Here is a 21894-nt window from a genome sequence, read left to right on the forward strand (position 1 = left end):
CAAAGAGCGTCATATCGACAAACGCTCCAATCCCCAACTGAAAAATAAAATAAAATGAGAGAGTCTTATTGGTGAAAACCTTCACAGGCACCATGAGGCAACTGGAGTTGAAAGAAATGAGAGAGTCTTATTAGTGAAAACCCCTCGAAGGGCACTATGAGGCGACAAGACGAGGTTGGCGGAAAAGGTCCACCTTTGGCAAAAGTTGAGTAATTATTTATCCCCAGCGAGATAAGGCCATCCGAAAGATTGATTGATACAAATAGACTGGGTTGATCAATCCGGAATGCACGACATGATCGTTGGGATTGGTTATATCATTCAGATAAGTTCTTTTCTTTTCTTTTTCCCTAGCGTTTGTTCAGAAAGACTTCTTTTCTATCTTTAAAATTATCACTCTTTCATTTCTTAGTTTAAAAGATTTTATTTCCCCAGTAGTTTATTTCTGAAAAGGATTTTCAGAGTTTACTGCCAATTGCCAAAATGGTGAAAGGCGAAATGCGAAAAGGACAAGCCAAAGATAAGGCGACAAAACGAAAGGAAGTTTGTCGCAAGACCAAATGATGAATGGGTCTCGATCCTAAGAGGCCCAAATTTCCAAGGGAAGTTATGGATCAAATTCCAAGATGATCCTCAGCAGATTTGCGAGATACAGGGACAACTCCGACAGATTCTCGACCAAGCTCCATAATGGTCGGACGACACAGAGCGGGGAAGGAAGAGAAACGACAACCATCCCCAGCGGGAATATCAGCCCCAGCAATCAATATTCTTCCTAGCAAGTTTTATAGCAATGCAAGGAAAAGAAAAGGGAAACACCATCCTCAGCAGAAGTGGCACGACCACTCGCCCCCATTTTAAACTAATAAATTTTTCTTTGATTTGAAATAGGGAAAAGAAATATTATCGACCGCAGAAAGACAGGGTCACAGAGAAGATCATCAAACTGGGGCAGAAAATTTTCTCTCATTATGAAAATGTTCTTAAAACCAGATAGTCATTTGGGAAAGAGAAAAGATAACACAAGTGTTGAAGGAAGAAAAATCCCCAGCAGTATACGAGAAAGGAGATACAAGTTTTAAGAGAAAAGCAATCTTGGAAGAAGCAAGATAATCAGTATCATCCCCACCATTGTTAAAGGGAGAAGGATAATTCCCCAGCAGTGATATTCCCGGCAGGTTTCAGGGATGTGAAAGCACCAGCTTTAAAAGAAATAGTCTTTAAGGAAGGAAAATGACACATTGATGAAATAAAATATCAGTGTTATCCCCATCAATTTTCAGAGGAATAAAACACAAATTTTGAGGAAGTTGAAGAAGTCAGGAGCCCGCCTGGAAAATAGAGGTGATAAAATTTAAGAAGTTATTGAAGTCAGGAGCCCACCTGGAGAACGGAGGTTGTTAAATTTTAAGTTGAAGAAGTCAGGAGCCCGCCTGTAGAACGGAGGTTGATATATTTTAAGTTTAAGAAGTCAGGAGCCCGCCTGGAGAATGGAGGTGATGAAATTTTTGAGAAAGTTGAAGAAGTCAGGAGCCCACCTGGAGAATGGAGGTGTTAGAATTTAAGAAGTTATTGAAGTCAGGAGCCCGCCTGGAGAATAGAGGTGATAAAATTTAAGAAGTTATTGAAGTCAGGAGCCCGCCTGGAGAATGGAGGCTGAATTATTTTGAGCAGTTGTTGAAGTCAGGAGCCCACCTGTAGAACGGAGGTTGATATATTTTAAGTTGAAGAAGGCAGGAGCCCGCCTGGAGAATGGAGGTGATGAAATTTTGAGGAAGTTGAAGAAGTCAGGAGCCCGCCTGGAGAATAAAGGTGATAGAATTTAAGAAGTTGTTGAAGTCAGGAGCCTGCCTGGAGAACGGAGGTTGATATATTTTAAGTTGAAGAAGTCAGGAGCCCTCCTGTAGAACGGAGGTTGTTATATTTTAAGTTGAAGAAGTCAGGAGCCCGCCTGGAGAATAGAGGTGATAAAATTTAAGAAGTTATTGAAGTCAGGAGCCCGCCTGGAGAATGGAGGCTGAATTATTTTGAGCAGTTGTTGAAGTCAGGAGCCCGCCTGTAGAACGGAGGTTGATATATTTTAAGTTGAAGAAGTCAGGATCCCGCCTGGAGAATGGAGGTGTGAAATTTTGAGGAAGTTGAAGAAGTAAAGAGCCCGCCTGGAAAATAAAGGTGATAAAATTTAAGAAGTTATTGAAGTCAGGAGCCCGCCTGGAGAATGAAGGCTGAATTATTTTGAGCAATTGTTGAAGTCAGGAGCCCGCCTGAAGAACGGAGGTTGTTAAATTTTAAGTTGAAGAAGTCAGGAGCCCGCCTGTAGAACGGAGGTTGATATATTTTAAGTTGAAGAAGTCAGGAGCCCGCCTGGAGAATGGAGGTGATGAAATTTTTGAGAAAGTTGAAGAAGTCAGGAGCCCACCTGGAGAATGGAGGTGTTAGAATTTAAGAAGTTATTGAAGTCAGGAGCCCGCCTGGAGAATGGAGGCTGGATTATTTTGGAAAGTTGAAGAAGTCAGGAGCCCGCCTGGAAAATGGAGGTATTAAGATTTTGAGGAGGATGTTGAAGTCAGGAGCCCGCCTGCAGAACAGAAAAGTACATTTCAAGATCAAATAGAAGTCAGTAATGAGGGGGACTGCAATAAAAATCCCCAGCATAACAAGCTTTAATGTAGGAAGCGGTGTCCGCAGCAGACAGAACGGAATAATAAAATTTATGCTCAAAAAGGCAAAAGGACAGTGTCATCCCGAGCAGTTTTCGAAAGAAAGGCACCGGAGGAAACACAAGCCGACAAGAGCGAGGCAACCAGAGCAAGGGGAAGACAGATAAGATTTTGTAATTCCTAGCTTAGTCTAGCTTCTTATTTTCTTTTGGCATGGTGTAATAAGGAGATCGGTTAGCAGTGGCAACAGCGAGCAACAACAGTAACAACAATCCCATGGTAGTCCCAGCTACCAAAACTTCCCGAACTACATTGACCTGATTCCCTTTTAGCCAGAGATATGTAGGAAACCTTTGAAGCAAGGTTCGGTCAAATCTTTCAAAAATGCTTCACACGGAATAGTCAAACGGCAAAAATCGCTCGTATCCGCTCACTTTATCTTTGTACGAAAACTCTTCGTATTTTCGGACAAAGACGGGCAGCTGTGAGCACGTGATTTTTGCCTCACAAGAACTACTCCAAAAGAAATCACAAATAATTTTTCTTTGTATGCAATTTTTGAATTTTCGTGGCATTTCGTCTGTGCATGTTTATTTTATTCTAATTAAGGAAAAATACAAAAAAAATGGTAATGCAGATGCATATGCATTTAGGAATTAATATTGCGTTTTTAGAATTAATTAATCATTGGTTTATATAAAATGAAAAATACAAACAAAAAATATATACATTTAGGATTTGATTATATAATTTATTCGGCATAAATGGAGAATCATAAAAATATGCTTGTTTGGTATTTTTAAGTTTGACCGTGTGATTTTGTACTTAATCTAATTTTGTTTAATCTAATTTTGGAATTCAATTTAGGATTTTTAGTTTTTTTTTTTTAATTTTGAAAAAAAAAATTAAATTAGTTTTTAAAAAAATGAGTAAAAGAAAATGAGTCATAAATGTGAAGGAAAATCGGACCTGGACCGAAATCCAGGCCCAAACCAAATTAACCCCCCCACAGCCCAATCCAAGCACCCTTTTGCCCGGTCCAAATCTCATAAGACATCCGAACGACGTCGTTTCAGCAGGCGATCAATCACAGCCATTGATCCTGCATGATCCAACGGCTCAAAGGCCGTCTCCTTTACCCATTCCCTGGCCCGACCCATTGCCCGGTTCAAACCGACCCCCAATTAAAACCAAACAACATCGTTCCCCTCAAAGGAATTGATCTAGGCCGTTGATCTCGCTTAATCGAACGGCCAAGATTCATTTTCCCCCTAGTATATATGCTTAAACTCCTCACCCACCCCCCAAGCCAACCCCCCCCCCAATCTCTTCATCGTCTCTATGCTTTAGAAACCAGACGACCCTCCGCCCCTTCACCACCGTGCACCACCTACCGGAAATTGCCTCACGGCGGTTCCGGTGGTCCAAACGACCCCATCTTAACACCCTCGACTCCTCTTAACCTCCCCGTTCCAAATTCATAACCCATATCCCTCGAATCAAGCCCCAATGTCTCGAATCTTCGATCAAAGCTTGGCCTGAAAACCCAACCTTTTCTGATGGCTTCCAAATCAACACCAAGGCTTCTCCTGACTATCCTCGTCATAGATCCAGTAGTAGCTTAGGTCGAATCTTCCTGGAACTGCTCGAATCTTCATTTGAAGATTCGAGCCAAACATGAACTGCCCAGATCCATTTCAAATTCATAACCAGGTGACCCCCAAGCCTCCCTCACCCCTAAACCACCATTGATTCCCTTCGAATATGCCTAGAAGTGTTCGAGCCCTAAATCTGAAAAAACGAAACCCTAAGATTCCAAATCATGGAATCTGCCCAAATTGAATAGAAGGTTGGGGTCTAATCGAACTTAATCGAAGTGTTTTCAGTTGAGAACACTTCGACTAAGGTCTGTTCGACCTCAAATTGTCCGAATCAGAATTTCGATGACTAAGTCCGTATAGTTCGGGTATTATGAGGTATTTTCTTTCTTTCCTTCGTGTTTGTTTCATTATTTACGTATCTGTTTATTTACTGTGTTGATTTTGATTGCTGACTCTATTCATTTTCAAAGGGCCTTTTATTTGGTCCGATTCTGTTTATTATTTATAGTCGCCTTAACTGTATGTGTTATAAATTGTGAAATCGAGTCCTGAATTGCGTCACTTAATTAATTCCCTGACCGTCTATAAGTTCGTCAATTACACTGTTTGATAGTTGCTTTGTTACTGATTTGTTTAAATATCAATTGTAATATATAATCGATTAATTGAATAAGTCGTTCATATAATTTGAGTCACTTGACATCCTGTTGATAATAGTGTCCGAGTGGTCTCATGTGTGTTGTGTTTGATCCCTTTTCTCTTAATTATTCACCATCTTTTGCATATATTTCCATTCAAAGTGTTTACAATGTTTTGTATCTAGGATTTGTATATATATGACAATTGTTATTCTATTTAATCCAATATAGCTATTTCTTGATCCTTATTATGATGCTATTCAATCTGATTTGAGTCCTAGTGTGAAATATTGTTTGAGTTGTAATCTGAATTGATTATAGCTGTTGGCCAGAAGTAATCTTAGATAACTGTTAGATTAAAACAGAATTTCAGATTTAAAAGCTGTAATGAAACAGTGTCTGTGTTATGAGAGCAGTAATATTAAGAGTTTTAGGGGTATTATGGGAATGAAACAGTTAGGATAGTATGTTAATGTTAGTGCTTTGTTAATGGGATATTAGTATGAATTAATTAATGAACTAATGGGGGACAAAAGGATTAGAGAGGCTGAAAATCAGGAAAAAGGCTTCCTTAGTGGGATTTAAAGTAAAAAGAGCAGATTTTTAGTGAAAAGTCGGATTTTGTTGAAAAGAAGAGGGGTCAGGCAGCACTTAAGGAGAGGGGACAGACTTGTATAAAGAGAAGGGAGGGTCTGGACAGAAGGAGGAGGAATTTTCGAAAAAAGAGTGACATTAGGCTGTACTTCTTAACCTAAAAGACCATTGTATTTTCAAGAGGGATAAGGCTGAGGTTTATTTCAATAGTCACAGTTTGTTTCGTCTGAGTGTTTAAAGTAAGGCAACTATTGTTGCTTTGCATCTATTTCTCTTCTGCTTTGAATGTGGCTGCATTTTGGTATTACTGGGATTCATTTGGCGTTGCTGTTGATTTTGCCTGAAGCTACTATTGGATATTCTTAAGTTTGTTGTTGGTTTTTCAATCTGCTACTGGTTTATCTGTTATTGGTTTTACTGATTGTATTGCTGGATACTGCTGAACCTACTATTGTTGTTGCTGTTGTTTACTGCTGCACTACTGATCTTTCACTCCTTCTTTGCCTTTCCAATATCAGGTACACAACTGGCACATCTTGTAAGCTGAAAAATATTGAAGCATGAAATACAAAAATGAAGAGTTGATTGCTCTAGAATTCATTTTAAGTTGTATTCTAAAGCTTAGTTGTACATACGTTAGTTAATTCCCTGTACTAGAATCATGTAAGTGATTGGTTATGTATAACTGAACATTTTGTAGTAATTTAGCTAACAAATCCTCCGCGTATGCTTAGTTAAAAGGGACTGATGTTGTAGTAACCACGTTCTATTAGTTCGTTGATTGTTGGTTAAAAAGCATATTAGATACTCAATGGTTATTTTTTTTAAAAAAAATGGCCTGTTTTCAAATTAGTAGGATTATTGCTTAATTAGACAAATAGTACTTTACATTTCAGCCACCTTGTTAAATGACAAACCTGTGTAAAATAAGTTAATTAGGCCCATCTAGGATTAAGGATGGCCCAGGTCCAGTTTTACACCATACACACTGGGCCTGGGCCCATAACTGTCAAACGGACTACTTCCCCCTATCAAGCTCATTTATGATTTAACAAACCATGTTCGAAACTTAACTATAATACATGTAAGTATGTAAATAAAGTAGGACTTTTTTTTTATTTATTATAGAGACAAACGAAATAGAAAACATAGTCATTATAGGACGATCTTAAAAATAAAAATGAGATGAGTCTCATCAATATAACACTCAAATTACGGGGCCCTCGTTAAATGTATATATATTAAAATACTTAGAATTCGAGACGGGTTGTTTAGTAAATTTTACGGCCTTTCCCAAAATTATATTACGCTAGTTGTTTTAGGCATGTCAGTTAATAAATTACCTTCTTAAACTAGGGTGTGCATTTCATGTGACCCAAATTCAAATCCCAAAACATTGAATAAAAATGTGTTCCGGATCGTGGGTGCATTTCATGTGACGCAATCCAAAGACATGTATTTTAAACAATGTTCACATTCCTTTAAAAATATAATAAAAGCGGTAAAGAGTTAAAATTTGCACATGAGCTCATAATTGTATAAAACCATATAAACAAGCCTAATATGACAGCTGAGCGACCGTGCTAGAACCACGGAACTCGGGAATGCCTAACACCTTCTCCCGGGCTAACAGAATTTCTTATCCGGATTTCTGGTTCGCAGACTGTAATACAGAGTCATTCTTTTCCTCGATTCGGGATTAAATTGGTGACTTGGGACACCCTAAATCTCCCAAGTGGCGACTCTGAAATAAATAAATAAATCCCGTTTCGATTGTCCTTTAATTGGAAAAACTCATACGCCCCTCGCGGGGGCGGAAAAGGAGGTGTGACAATCCCCCTTGAGGGTTCAAAGAACTTAGTTTGAGCATCATTTACTAAAGCTGCTATTTTGCTTGTGGTTATGCAGTTCATGATCAGAGAAGTGATTTTTGGTGGGAATTTGAAGAAGGCTAAGGCCTTGTAGACAAACGACCATTTTAGCCTATCAAAGGTTTTTTCGAGGTCAATTTTGATTATCAGTTGACCATTCATCCCTTTTCTTTTTTAAACTAGTTTATAACTTCTTGTATAATAATGGCATTGTCACATGCTCACATGCCTTTTAAGAAGCTGGCCTGGCATGGGCTAATTAATCCTGGAAGGAAAGGTTTGATCCGGTTAATAATTATTTTGGTGATTATTTTGTATGTGGTGTTACAGAGTCCTATTGGTCGAAAATTATTGAGATTATTCGCATGCTTGAATTTGGGAATGAGGTATAGTAAGGTTTGATTCATTTCCTCATGGATTTTAGATAGGGAGAAGAATTCTTTACATAGCCGTATAACAGAGGGACCCACAATGTTCCAGTGACGTTGATAGAATATTGGGTGCATACCATCAGGTCCGGGGGCTTTGTATGGCTTGAAGGAATATACTGCAGAAATGATTTCTTGGGTGGCTAGGGGCCTATCTAAAGAGGAGAGATCTATATTAATAAAATTTATGTAGGCACTTTTAATATTCCACTCTGAATGTGTATTATTGGTAGTGAATATATCTTGGAAATAGCGGTGTGTGTGTTCAATAATTTTTTGACGATCCGTAATCCAATTACCAGCGTTATCTTTAAAGAAGGAGATATTGTTTCGCCTACGCCTATTAAGGACCGATATATGAAAAAATTTAGTATTTGCATCGCTTTCATTAAGACAATTCAGGCATGATCTAATCTTCCAATGATCTTCCTCCAGACGTACAATGTTATTATAATCATTTATTAGAGTGTGTTCTAAATTTCTAAGGAAAATGCTAATAGGTATAGTTTGGTGAGTTTTGGATTCCCTTAATTCTAGCCAATATCCTTTTCTTATTGGCAAAGATATTACCAAAATTTTGAGCACTCCATTCAGTAACGTTGGTCTTAAAACAAATTTGGGCATCATTGAAGTTTCTATTATTCCAACTTTTCTCAACGACTTTACTAAACTCAGGGTGGCTTAGCCAATATTTTTCGAGTCTAAAGGGTTTGGCAGAATTTGTCCTAGATTAGTAAGTCTGAGTAGTAAGGGGTTATGTTCGGAGTATGCCTTTGGGAGGTGAGTAACCAACACTGAGGGGTATTGTTCCAGCCATGCTTCATTAGCAAGGCATCGGTCAAGTCTTTCTAGTATGAGACCATGACTCATATTTCAATGGTTTGACCACGTGTAATGACAACCTTTAAATCCAAGGTCAATTAGGTTACAGTAGTTAATACAAGACCAAAATCTGGAAGACCTATATCTATTAATATTCCTGTCTCCCCATTTCTCATCTTGATTTAGGACATCGTTAAAGTCACCACCTATAAGCCATGGGCCTTTGTAATTGTCAAAAGTATTCTTGAGGCTATTCCATAGATCTATCCTATTAGATAACAAATTACTGACATAAATTGAACTAAAGAGCCAATGGTTGTGATTTGGTAATACCTGGACTAGGGCATGAAGTTCCTGATCAGTCTACCTAACACGCTCCACTGCTACCATTGTGTCAACTCACATGATAACCATGCCACCAGCTCTGCCAACCGCTGGAATTTCTATTAAATCTGAGAAATTGAAATTTGCCCTAAGAATTGCATGGTTTTCCATTTTAGTTTCCATTAGGACCACCATGCATGAGTTGTGATTATTAATAAGCTCCCTAAAGTTACATCTGAAGTCTACATTATTGGCACCTCTAACGTTCCAAATGATTATGCTAGTGGGTGTATTCATGATAGGGGAGGGGTTGTGAAGTGTATTTGCATGGTTAATTCCCTTCGTGAAAGGGTTGTCCCTCAGAGTGGGGTTCACTAGGACTGCATACTTTGCTGTTGCAGTGTTGATCGATGGAGTTATCTCTATTGAGCACCTTTGAAGTGCTACTGGGCAACGTAGTATGTATTTCTTGTCCTCCCTCTCCGAAAATAGCATAAGGGCTATATCTCTTATGGTTGAGATTTCTGTGATAGATCTTCTTCTCGGAGGGTGGGGGATCACCACCTCTTCTGCTTCCTGCACTTCCTGGTCCAGATTTGGACCTTGTTCCATCGGAGGGGCCACATGGGGATGGGGCTGTGCTTGTTGAGGTGTCCAAGGGAAGAATAGAGGGTTTATTTTTGTTACCTCCTGTGATGGAAAAAAGGGTAGATCGAACATTTGATTCATGTTCAATAGAAGATTGAAGTGTTGTGGAAGGTTCCAGTGGTTGTGCATGGTGTGGTAAATGGCATGGGCGATTGCTGGGGCTAGGGGATCGAGAATGTTTGCCGTCCACATATGGTTCATGTAATTGTCCATAGCCATTCTCATCCCCTCCGCCACCACTTGGGCTAGGAAGTTTGGATTTTGAATAATCACCATGACTTTCTGTCCTTCTATCAACATTGAGAAGAATAGAGCTTGACCTTGGAGTCATTGTTCGATCCATGCGGTGGGTTGGTGGTCCGGATGTTGTGGTTGAGTTGCATAGACTAGGGTTGGAATGTGCATGGGGTTGTTTGGGTTGTTGAAGTTCATCGTGGGAGGTTGCAATGAGTTCCTGGGCACTTTGTGAGTTAGTAGGGCCAGACGTGATCTTTTGTTTAGAGGTAACAATAGGTTTGATATTTTGTTGTTGTGAAGTACTTGTTTTTAAGTTATCGGAGGAATACTGTAAAGGTAGAGAAAATGATTGTGTATCTTTTGGAGAAGATTCAACTTGGGTATGATTGGTTGAATTAAGCGTGTAAGAGTATATAAGATTTGTTTGGTTAGAGGTGTCCATAGGTGTGTCCATTTGGACAATGTGTGCTGACAAGTGTATGCATGTGTGTTGCATGGCGTCTGAATTGTCGTTTGGAGATTGAGTATTGATTGCATGCAGGGTGTAATTGTCAGCTATGTTGTAGATGTCAGCAGCTTCTAGATTTGGCAGCAACTTGTCATGCAAGTGTTGAGCATGCTCATTGGTGGTAGCCACGTTTTGTACACGTGGCAGGTATGTTGTGGCCTTGTTTCTTGTTTGTATCGAAGAGCTTTTGTGTGTGGAAGAGGAAAGGTTTTGTGGTTGCAGAGGAATATCTGTGGGGATGTCCATTCCTTCGTATTCCTCTATTTTCTGAAGAGTTTCAAATTTATTATGGAATAGTTGGGGTTGATTAGTAGTATTAGAGTCCATTTTCCTAGTTGAGTTCATGGTTGTTTGTTTGTTGGGTGAGTATATTGGGCTGGTATTAGGGGGTTGGGATTTGTCAGCATCTTTAGACCTATAGGAGAGTTTTTGACTGTGGAGGTACTTACCTGTAGCTGCTTCAAAAATTTTGACATTAATACCTGCGTATCCGCTTTGAGTACGTTGTTGGTGTGGTAATGGTTGTGCCTTGCTATTCCTTATTGCTCTTGGCCGTGGTATACTTGCCTGTGCTTTGCTCCTCTTTTGGAAGGCCACCGTTTGCCGGTGGTTTATGGAGGCACTACAACAAATTCTATTATCAGTGATAAATTATTTTGTCACCTAAAATACATTTTTCGTCACCAAAGAAGTTTTGTGACGAGTTTTTTTTTGTCAAATTTTTGTCCCTAAAACACCGTCACTAATAGTATACAAAGACAACTTTGTGTTTCGTCACTAAATAAAATTATATTAACTACGAAATTTATTTTCTTCCCTAAATATGTAGTATTTATGACGAACTTGTTTGTCATAAAAAGTATAAAAAAGTCGTACATAATAGTGTGATTTCATCCCTAAAAAAGTTAATGCGGACGAAATTACCTCGTCACTAACTATTTACTTTAATTAGTGACCACATCGATCGTCTCTAAAACTATATGTATTTCGTAGTTGAACAAACACAATTTTGTCACTAAATACTACCTTTTATATATAAAAAAGTATATTGTCCCTAAACATTACTGACAACTTTGCTTTTGTAAAACTGATTTACAATTTTGTAGTTGAAAACTATTATTTCATCACAAAAAATATTATTTTCATATGATTAGTGACAATTACAATTGTCATAAAACTAAGCAATTCATAGTCGAATTATGATGTAGTCGTTCCTAAAAAAGGGCTACTAAAGGTAAAAAATTTGGTTACTAATTACAAACATTTGATTATGTATCGATTCGTAATGGTACTATTTATAATTAGTATTTTACTATCTTTTTTGTTAATCCAAAAATTTATCATTGCATCAATTGGAATACTTACATAATAAAACATACAAGGTAATAACAAAAATCTGCAGCCGTGATCATAAAATCAAGAACAATATTAAAATAATATCTCATTACAAATTCCTAAATTAAAACACATAAATAAAATAAATAAAATTTATCTAATCGAAATACATGAATATTGATTATTGAAAAAAAAAAAGTAAGTTGCTTCCCCAAATGCTAGTGCATGTCTAATAGCTTCACTCTTGAATAAATTTCAATCTTCATGTACTTGCGAAAAGGAAAAGAAGTTATAAATTTAATACATACTTTTTTATCACATGAATTAGAAAAAATACATTGTAAACGTATAATTACAAATTAAATATTAATTAAAATTATAGAATGAGAAATAAGTATTGATAGAGACACTTCTCCAATTGTTCTTTAGCCATTACCACAAGAATTCAGACTGGACGGTAAACTTTTGAGCAGTTAATCTCTGAAAAATTAAACAAGAGTAGTCAAAATTTCTTCATATGCTTACAATTAATTAAAAAAATAAAAATAAGAACACCCTAATAAATACATACCTAATTTGTAATGCCCTAAATACATATTGAAAGAAAGTAAAGTAGGTAATATACCTTGTCTTAAAACGCCCATCATCCTAGATTTGATCTTCTATGCTTTTAAATCAACAAATAGTTTTGGAAAAGAGACACATGGGAGAGAGGTGATAAATCGATGGTGAAATTGCAGATTTTACTAGGGAAGCGGTTTGATTTGGAGGATGAAGTGATACTTAACGTGATATGAGGAGGAAAAATAGGGAGGAACTAAACATAGGCGGCAATAGTCAATTAAAAGAGAGATTTGGGTGGGAAAGGAGGGAAACTTGCCGCTACTTTTTGTGAAACTGAAGAAAAAATAGAAACAATTTTTTTTCCAAAAATTAAGTATTTTATTTTATGATGAAAGAAAATTAAGTATTTTGTCAATGATAAAATAGTTTTACTGTACCAACTGCAAAAATATTGTTGCCAAATTTATTAACACTTTGAATTTATTGTATTACCACAAAATACCGCATGAGTAATTTTTTTGTTAACAAGTAGCAATTCATTATTAAAAGTATTTATACCAATAATTAAACCAAATTGCTGCCATTTATTAAAACCTACAAAAAATTATTATCTTACATTGTGTAAAATATTTAACATCGTCAACTCATACTTTTATTATAGTGGAAACAGAGACGGATCCAGTGTTTTAAAATTATAAGCACATTAATGACTTTAACATAAAATTAATGCTTGTCATTATGTCAAGTGATGCGGAAAGTATTTTATGACTTGCTATTAAATATGCACAACTATTGGATAAGATTTGGCTTAAATATGTTTAACTAAAAATCTGAAAAACTAATTCCTTAAAAGTTTTAAACTAGAAATATGAACTGAAGAATGAAGATGAGAAATCAAAAAGTTTAAAACAATAACCCAATAGTTAAATAATATTAAATCATCTAACCCGATACCAATAATTCAATATCACTTTTTCTAGAGGATGATCAATTTATTTCTAGTTGCAAATATTCTAGATGTAAATGAAAAAAAAAAAGGAACACATATTTTGCAAAAAGAGAAATTAAAACTTTTTCTCCTAAAAATATACCTAAACAAAAATAGAAAAGGAAAATATCTTTTTTTGAAGGAATAAAATTGTGTTTAAGATACAAATGCATTCATAACAATTCCTGACATAAGTAAAGAAATAAATCGATATAATTACAACTTTAAGAACATAAAATTTAGTTATGAAATAGCAAGAAGTCGATCAATATTTTATTTTAATTTTTTTATTTTTATAATAGTATAGATATATTATTCAAACCACGATGAAATTAACAAGAAAATATACTACGGACTTTTTGAAATTATTGCTATAAATGAATCTATAAAAATAATTCCTGCAACAAATTTGCAATGAGTTGGTTAGCTGTAGATCCTGAAAAATTTATAATGATATTGTGGCTAATGTTACTAAATAAGTACCGATAATCCATCTTTTTGATGAAAACCTTAGTAGATAAAAATTTTGCTACGAAATATGTATTTCGTCGCTAAAGTATGTGACTTGTGCATTTAAGTATGATTGTAACTTTTGTCCTAAAAAGTCAATAATTAGCGATGAACTTTCTATGGTACCTAATAATCTCATACGTGAAATAACGATGATACGATGATTGTCACTAATTGTTTATGCTATTAGGGACAAATAAGGTCACAAAAAATATAAAACTTTTAGTGACGAAAATAATTGGTAGCCAAATTATAACTAATTCTAAGACGAATAATTATTTGTCACCAATTATCTATAACATTAGTGATAAAACTATTTTGTCACCAATAACATTAATTTTATAGCTAATGCTACTCAATAATTGGCGCCAATTTATTTTTTGGTGGGAAATCTTAATAGACAAAAATTTTTGCTACCAAATTTATATTTCATCACAAGAAGTATGTGCCTCAAGTATTTAAGTACGAAATATAATTTTTGTCACAGAAAATGGACAATTAGTGACGAATTTTCTGTTGTAGCTAATAATTTCGTGGTTAAAAATCATATTTGTTGTAGTGAGGTGGTGGGGTCACCATGTTGTGCTCTGCATCTGGAGGTATGGGGGTAGGTTTTGTGTAAGAGCAGTGTTGGGTTGTGTGTCCTAGTCTCCCACAAGCTTTGCAGAGAATGTGTCGCCTTCATAGATGATTTGCTGCTTGTAGTTGCCTATGAGAATGCAAGATTGAACTGGCTCTTCGAGTTACATCTCAATACAGAGGCGTGCATATCTTCCTCACAGTGCTGCACTTGTATAGGCATCAATCTTCAGAAGTTTCCCTATGGTGTTGCCTATTTTCCTTAGTATAATGGCATCATAGAACTCAGTGGGCATCTGGGGAAGTCGTATCCAAATGGCTGACCTTTCCTGGGTGGCATTGCTTGCAATGAAGTTTGGTTCCTCTTTCTTGATGGATAGGAAGAAGTCATTGATAAATCAGGGGCCATTTTGAAGCGCACTGATCATATTTTCCTCCTTGCTAAATTTGACAATAAAATAATCGAAGCCAAGATCTATGAGCGGGAAATTCTCCGATGGTTTCCACATTTCTTGTATTTTCTTTTTTAGATATTGGTGTTGTATTCATTTACCTAGTAGTTTAATAACCAGAGAGTGTTTCCATGGTAGATACATTCTGTTTTTGTCATCCTCTGATAATTGGATTGTTCTTTGCCTTCATGTAATTCATTTGAGGTTAAAACCATGAGATCCTCTGTTTTGTTGTGTTTTTTCCTTTGCATGTTCGTTTTCCACCATATCAATATGCATCATATATTCTGATGCTAATATTTTTTCCTTGAAGGATGATTGAATGCTTGTAGTTGTAGTGTTAGAGTTTGTTGTAGTGATGTCTGGTGGTTTGGGTGGGATATGCTGGGCTACTTTATCAGCTTCTTCTTTCTCCATCAAGAGTTCTTAAGATGTGCACTACTTTTTGCTGTGGCCTTTTGTTTAGTATGTGTTTCAGTTTTTATAGTTATCGTTGAGCATTTATTAGAGAATAATAACAGTAGTCTAACACCTTTTAAATGCATTTGGATACCTTCATATTATTATTTTGAGAGAAATAATTTTTTTTTAATTACCTCTTCAAATACATTAATTTTTTCTGATATAAGAATAATGTCCGAAAATATTTCCTCATGTAATGTTTTAGTTTTAATCATGATATATTGAATAACACCAAAATATTATTCTATTTAACTCTATCAAGTTAAATCGTCTCAAATTTGTCATAACAAAAAATTGATAAACAAACACAGTTTAGGAGATCGCATAAAAACTATTGTCTTTCTAGTTATAGAAGTTATAATAGCGTTTTGTTGTTTCGTTGACTAGGGTTCCAAAATAGAAGATTTGGATTGAAAGGGTTTATTTTATATAATAATAATAATAATAATTGATCCACTAAATATTTTTTTTTTGTTTTTTGTTAATGCTTGGGATGTGATAGAGCATGTTTTGTTATTATAGGTAAAACAAAGTCTTCCAATTTACTAATTGAAGAGATTTGAGTCTGATTTGAGATAAAAGATTTTGATGTTGCCCTTTTTCACAGGCAAAGTTCCTTAAATTATTGATTTTTCTAAGAACCTGAGAAGTAGGTAGTACCTTGTGTACTTAATTATATCCTGGGTGTGGTAGGATGAAAAGAATATCTTCCTTAATTAAAGATCTCAAATTCGAACATTGAGAATATGAACTATATCGTTAAATAACGATTTAATCAGAGGATTGCAATTAAAATAAACTGTTTCATCTTTTAAAGATTTCTTTTAAGTTTTGACAAAGTAAAATAATTTCCTTCTCTTTCTTGGAAGAGCACATAAGATGCTCATTTCATATTTCACTATGTCTAAATTTGATGGCAGGACACTTTTTGATTTCCTTTTTATTATTTTTTTATTAAGTAATTAGATTCCTCATTAGCCCAGAATATTTGTCTTATATGGGGTCTATGTATTTCAGAAAACACGCTAAGACTTTGAGGCCATCTAATTCAAATATGAATATTCACTCATTTCCTATGTATTGCATTTAATGTTATTGATATTGTGGCACTTAAATGTACAATGATGAACGTCAGAGGTAAGTAGAGCTAGAAGATTTTTACGTGACTAATCCCAAACAATAAAGCCTAAGTAATGAATTAAGGAGAAAGTGACAATACACTCGGTTTCTATTTTTTAATTCTATTTATTTTTAATTATTTATGAATTTTTATCTTTTGTGATTTTTGTAAAACTAATTTTCATAAATAATGTTATTTAGATATCTTATATGATGAGTTTCTACACGTAAGCATGAGTTTTATTAAATTTCTAAATTCTTGAACATAGTGAAAATTTGAAAAAAGAAAATATTGTTTTCACACGAGTTGTTTTTGTTTTATGTTTCTTACAGGTCTAATATCTTTCTTCTTTTCTTAGAGATCAAACAAACATTATATGGAGTATAGTTTAGTGGGCTAAAAGAAAGAAGCAGCATAGATAGAAGTGAAAAATATTGGACTGATTGGAGCAAAGGGAGAACCTATACTTAGAAATTAATAAAGAAATTGTAGTCAAATCTCTCTTTTATTTTCTAAAAGAAGGTAGTTACAGGGTTGTTAAAGTAAACTTTTAAATTCCTTTTGGTGTTTTCAATCTCTTGCTCCATTGGGTATTGACTCAGACTTTGTCAATTACCAAATTTGTCTCTTAAATTTTGAGTTGAAAAACTAGAAATTCTTTTAGAGTGGTTCAATATGCTAGAAGAAAGAGTACTATATATACACACATACATACTTGAGGCTATTAGATACATCACACAATACAAGTCGAGTAGCTTTATTTGGTATGCATGTGTAATGCACGTGCGAGAAACTAGTAATAATAATACGCACAAGGGTGTATCCTTTGAAAATGTGAAAACACGTATTATGAAAGTCAAGTGATTAACTAGGAGGGAGCAGCATCCTTTACAATATTAACACAAGAATATGATTCATATATCCATTTTTTTTATTTTATGATTTTAATATGTATATACATTTAACATCCCATACTTTTGTCTTCAAATTTAAAATTGAAAAAAAAATACATTGGAGGCGACATCCCATTTTGTTTCAGCATAATCATAGTATTTGCGTTTGGCGTTGTTATTTTCTACACATTTAAAGGGAATTTATTTCTAGGGGTATAGCAATAAATCTTAAGCATATCTTTCTTTTTTCAAATTACAGAAATTATTATTCTGTAAATCTTAGCATACATTTGTCAAGCTAATACCAACAGAAGTAACTACTCCTACGTATATGAAATTCGACAGAGGCGCGTGTCGGCATTGCCCTATTACGTTTGCTATTTTGTTAGCACAATTTGTTAAAAAGTTGAAGGGTTGGAGCCCCCTCTCCATAAATTCCGGTGGCTAAATACAACACTGAGATCACCAGCATCTAACAAATTTCATAAGCCATCGTGGCTCTCACCGTTTTGTTATGTACATAAGAGATCAGAAGCACCCAGAATTTTTAAGTTTATGCATTCGAGATTCTAATATTTTTAAGATATTGAGTTCTAAACTAATAATTTTTATATTTAATAATTTTATAAGACAAATATAGAATTTGAACCAAAATTACTAAGTCTAAATCGAATCCGTTCCGGCACTCTAGCTTAGCCCCTGATCCGGTGGTAACAAGAAAAATTGAAATTTCTTTCTCTTAAATTATTGAGAAAAAATCTTCATCAATATCTCTAAACTGGTAGCCTCAATGATTAGTCTAACTCGACTTTTGCTGCATAACAAATACAGCCGTCGTCAATAAACTTGTAATTTTTTTTTTCGAAACAACAATTTGGAGTAAAAATACTCACGAAATTCATCTAGCACGATAATCTAGATTGAACCCGAAATTAAGCAGAGAAGTAAAAACATTGGAGCTTGCATGGTGACTGCAGGATTTTTGAGAAAACGGTTCATTTGGGCAAATTAAATCCTCAAAAGCAATTCAGTCGTGAAGTATTTTCGCAGCAATTCGTAGCCTACTGACAAAGACATTTCTTTGGATAAGCTGGCTGGCTATTGATAACTATTGGATCAAAGCAAAAGTAACTAGTTGTATCCTCCGTCGGTGGCTGCACTAAAAAAAGGTGCCTCCTAACAAAGACAGTGAAAGATATGAGAGAGCTGAGAAAAGAACAAATTGCATAGTGTATTCTTTTTTTGGAAAGTGACACAGCTACTGCCCTGCTTTTAAGGCGTGGATTATGTTGATTCGTGACCATTCCATTCAGAAATCATTCTCTATATTTGGTTCATTCATTTAGACTGAGGAAGTAGGAACACTGCCCAAGACAACCAAAGACCCAAGAATTGTGGGCTGAACCACATTGCGAGGTACTCGAAAACCGCAGCTACCAACCAGAAACCTATTAATCTATGAAGAGCGCCAGGTCTACCTTCATAGCCTAACACAGCTCCACTTATTCAACCAAAAGCTCATCCAAATTACGGGTCGCCCCCTGCCTTCTTTAGATTTGGACCTGATGGATGGAATACCGACTTTGATTCTGGATGTCTCATACCTGACCATATTGGAAGAAGCAAACCATGCCAAAACTGAAAAGAAATTCTTGACATCATTTTCTTACCTAAAGAAGAATAAAAAAGGGAATTTCCATGATAAAGAAGAAAAAATCAAAGAATTCAGCTTCGGTCTACCAATTATTAAACCTGCTGCTTCTTAAAGTGGAGTAATATGTTTTCCTCATTAAAACCGATAATTAAAATTTCAATCTAATATGAATCTTAATATAGTTGGCAACACACTTAACAAGATTCAGTTTGTCCTTTAATACATGATATTTAAACGGAAATGAATTGTGGAACCTAAAATCCTAACACGGTGACACTTTGTCAAATTATACAATTTACTTTAGAAATAACTAATTACATCTATTTTTCAAAATTGAATATTAACCTCTCATTTTCAATCTGTGTCAAATTAATGATCATTCTTCTCAATTTTATTGAAACTTTTAATAGTTCTATTTTAAAAAAAAAAAATTTAAGGATCCATTTTTCACTCATGTATGTCAACAATTGATCAACTTACACACTTTCTAATTTCGTTTGCAAAGTTGAAAATAAAACGTTCAGTTCAAATTAAGAAACAGATATCAATAATAGTCTGAAATTGAATTTAGGCAAGAAAAAGGTACTAACTCTTATCAAAACGAGAAATACCACATTTGAACAACTGAAAATGTACATGTTAATGTTCATCAGTGGAATTCATAAGTTTAAGCAATATTAATCGATGTTAACCTTGAATGGTCAAAGTTAGGGGTGACAAATGGGCAAAACGGGTAATAAAAAGAACGGATAAATATCCGACCTGACCCATATTTAATACGGATAAAAAATGGGTTAACCAACGCATAATATGAATATCTATATTATCTAAGACTTCTTGACTATGAAAACCTGGTGAAAAATTGGTGCTATCTTATGATGCTGTTAGTTTCATTTTACTTGAGATACACCTTACCAACAAGTTTTTAACATGCCACCAAACTTGGTTTTCTGCCTCCTTAGATCTCAAGGATACAGTGATGAGGTCGTGATGCCACTGAACTTCTTTTAGGGCATCTTACTCCTATTTTGGTCTCCAAAACGGGAAAATTCTTATTTTGGGGACAACTTACTCCAACCATTCCCCCATTTTTTCCTTCTAAAGAATATTTTTTTTATATTCTTCTCTCTCTTCTATATTATATTATTATCTTTCATTTCAATTTTATTTTTTAATTTCCATTAAACAAATTCCATCTTTTATTTTCATTAATTTGTAATTTTCATTAAAACAATTCCATAAAATTTTAAATATTATAATTTGTAAGCAATTATTATAGATTAACTAATAATTCAAATAAAAGTGAAATCATTGTGATACAAGATTAATTAAATACATATTACATAACGGTAAAATTCATTCGAAATACTACATAAATATTAAACTTCAACCTCTAGTATTCCCCCATAAATGATCTATCAATGCATTACGAAGTGCAAAATAAACATCTTTATCCTTAATTCTTCTATGTCGAGCTAAATATTCTTGAAAATCGTTGATTTTCATCTACTGTCATTTCTACTCTTGGAGGTGGACCTTCCAAATCATCTTGAATTGGTGCATTAAGATTACGCTCATTCTCGATTATCATGTTGTGCAATATAATACATGTAGTCATTATACCATGTAGCACTTCTCTTTGCTAAAAACGTGACGGTCCTGCAACAATTGCAAAACGTTGTTGCAAAACTTCGAATGCATGTTCAACATCTTTTCGACATGATTCTTGTTATTTCATCGCAAAAAATTTCTTCTTTGCCGAACGTGGCTCACGAATAGTTTGCACACGGGTTGACCATTTTGGATATATACCGTTAGCTTTCAATTTTAGCAACATCTAATATTTTATATCTGCATCATTCATTTTTTGAGATGATTATATATTTTTTGTACAATTATAACTTATAATAAAATTAACTTATAATTTTACATAAAAATAATAAATGCACGAAAATTAATTTATCAAAATTATACGCCAAAGTTAAGATGTAAAATTAATATTATAAAGATATTACATAAGATAATTAGGTATATATAAAAAGATAAATTAAAAGAATTAAATAATAAAATATGCATGAATAGTAATAGGGGAGATGAATACTGTTCCTCCAAAAATGGGGGAGGGTTGGAGCTCCATTATGGCAAAAGTTGCCCCCATGGAGAAATGGGAGAGGGTTGGAGATGACCTTACTACCTTTGTCCCTATTTATTTTTGTGCACGTTCTTTATTAGTCTGTCCAAAAAAAAAAAATTACTCCCTCCGGTCCACTTTAATTAATTTTTAGGTTGTTTTCATACATATTAAAAAATTCACCTTTTAGCATTAATTAGCAATAAAATTGACCATATTAACCCTAATTTGTTCATTGAAAATATAACAAATATCATAGGCTTTTTACTCTAAGGGAAACTTTGGAAAAAAAGAGTTAATTTCTTCTTGATATCTAAAAAAATCAAATATTGTGGACTAGAAAAAAAAGGCCAAATATAAGTGGACCGAAGGGAGTAATATATTTTAACTTTAAACTTCCCTCTAAATCCTGAATGAGATGATTTACAACCACACAAGTATCTATGGCTTGTTTTACATCATAAATTTCAAGAATTATTTTTTTTTTCTTTTTTAAACTCTGTGCTCAATCACATTAAATGGGACGAAACGAGTAATTAAGAATGTATGACAGACAAGTCAAGAAATGTAGGATAGTTGCAACAATAAATTCTCTTACATTTCACGAGAACTTAGAGCCGTTTGGACATAAGAATTTTTTTCTTTTTTTCCAATTTTTTTTTATTTTTTTCCGAAATCAACGTTTGTTCATAAAATTTTCAATAAAATTTTCCAAAATTTGAAAAACTCAGAAAACCTATTTTTCAAAATTTTCATTCAAATCACTCACAAAACTTCAAAAACAACCCAAAATTATATTCATGTCCAAACACAACTTTAAATTTCAAATACTATTTTCACTTGAAATTTTTTTCACCTTTTTTTGGAATTTTACA

General features: G+C 34.5%; 1 protein-coding gene across 1 annotated transcript; it reads right to left on the bottom strand.

Annotated features, from left to right (window-relative positions):
• Positions 1-9269: 9269 nt before the first annotated feature.
• LOC138885371 (early nodulin-like protein 1) lies at positions 9270-9917 on the bottom strand. The gene has a single exon (XM_070166315.1). It carries the CDS (start codon positions 9915-9917, stop codon positions 9270-9272), a length of 648 nt encoding a protein of 215 aa, XP_070022416.1.
• Positions 9918-21894: the final 11977 nt, after the last annotated feature.

The sequence above is a fragment of the Nicotiana sylvestris genome, chromosome 2 (genome assembly GCF_000393655.2).
Source record: "Nicotiana sylvestris chromosome 2, ASM39365v2, whole genome shotgun sequence".
NCBI classification, from domain to species: domain Eukaryota; kingdom Viridiplantae; phylum Streptophyta; class Magnoliopsida; order Solanales; family Solanaceae; genus Nicotiana; species Nicotiana sylvestris.

Bases quoted from the DNA above. Each gene is read 5' to 3' on its own strand.
- LOC138885371 (XM_070166315.1), bottom strand. From the start codon at position 9,917: ATGACTCCAAGGTCAAGCTCTATTCTTCTCAATGTTGATAGAAGGACA.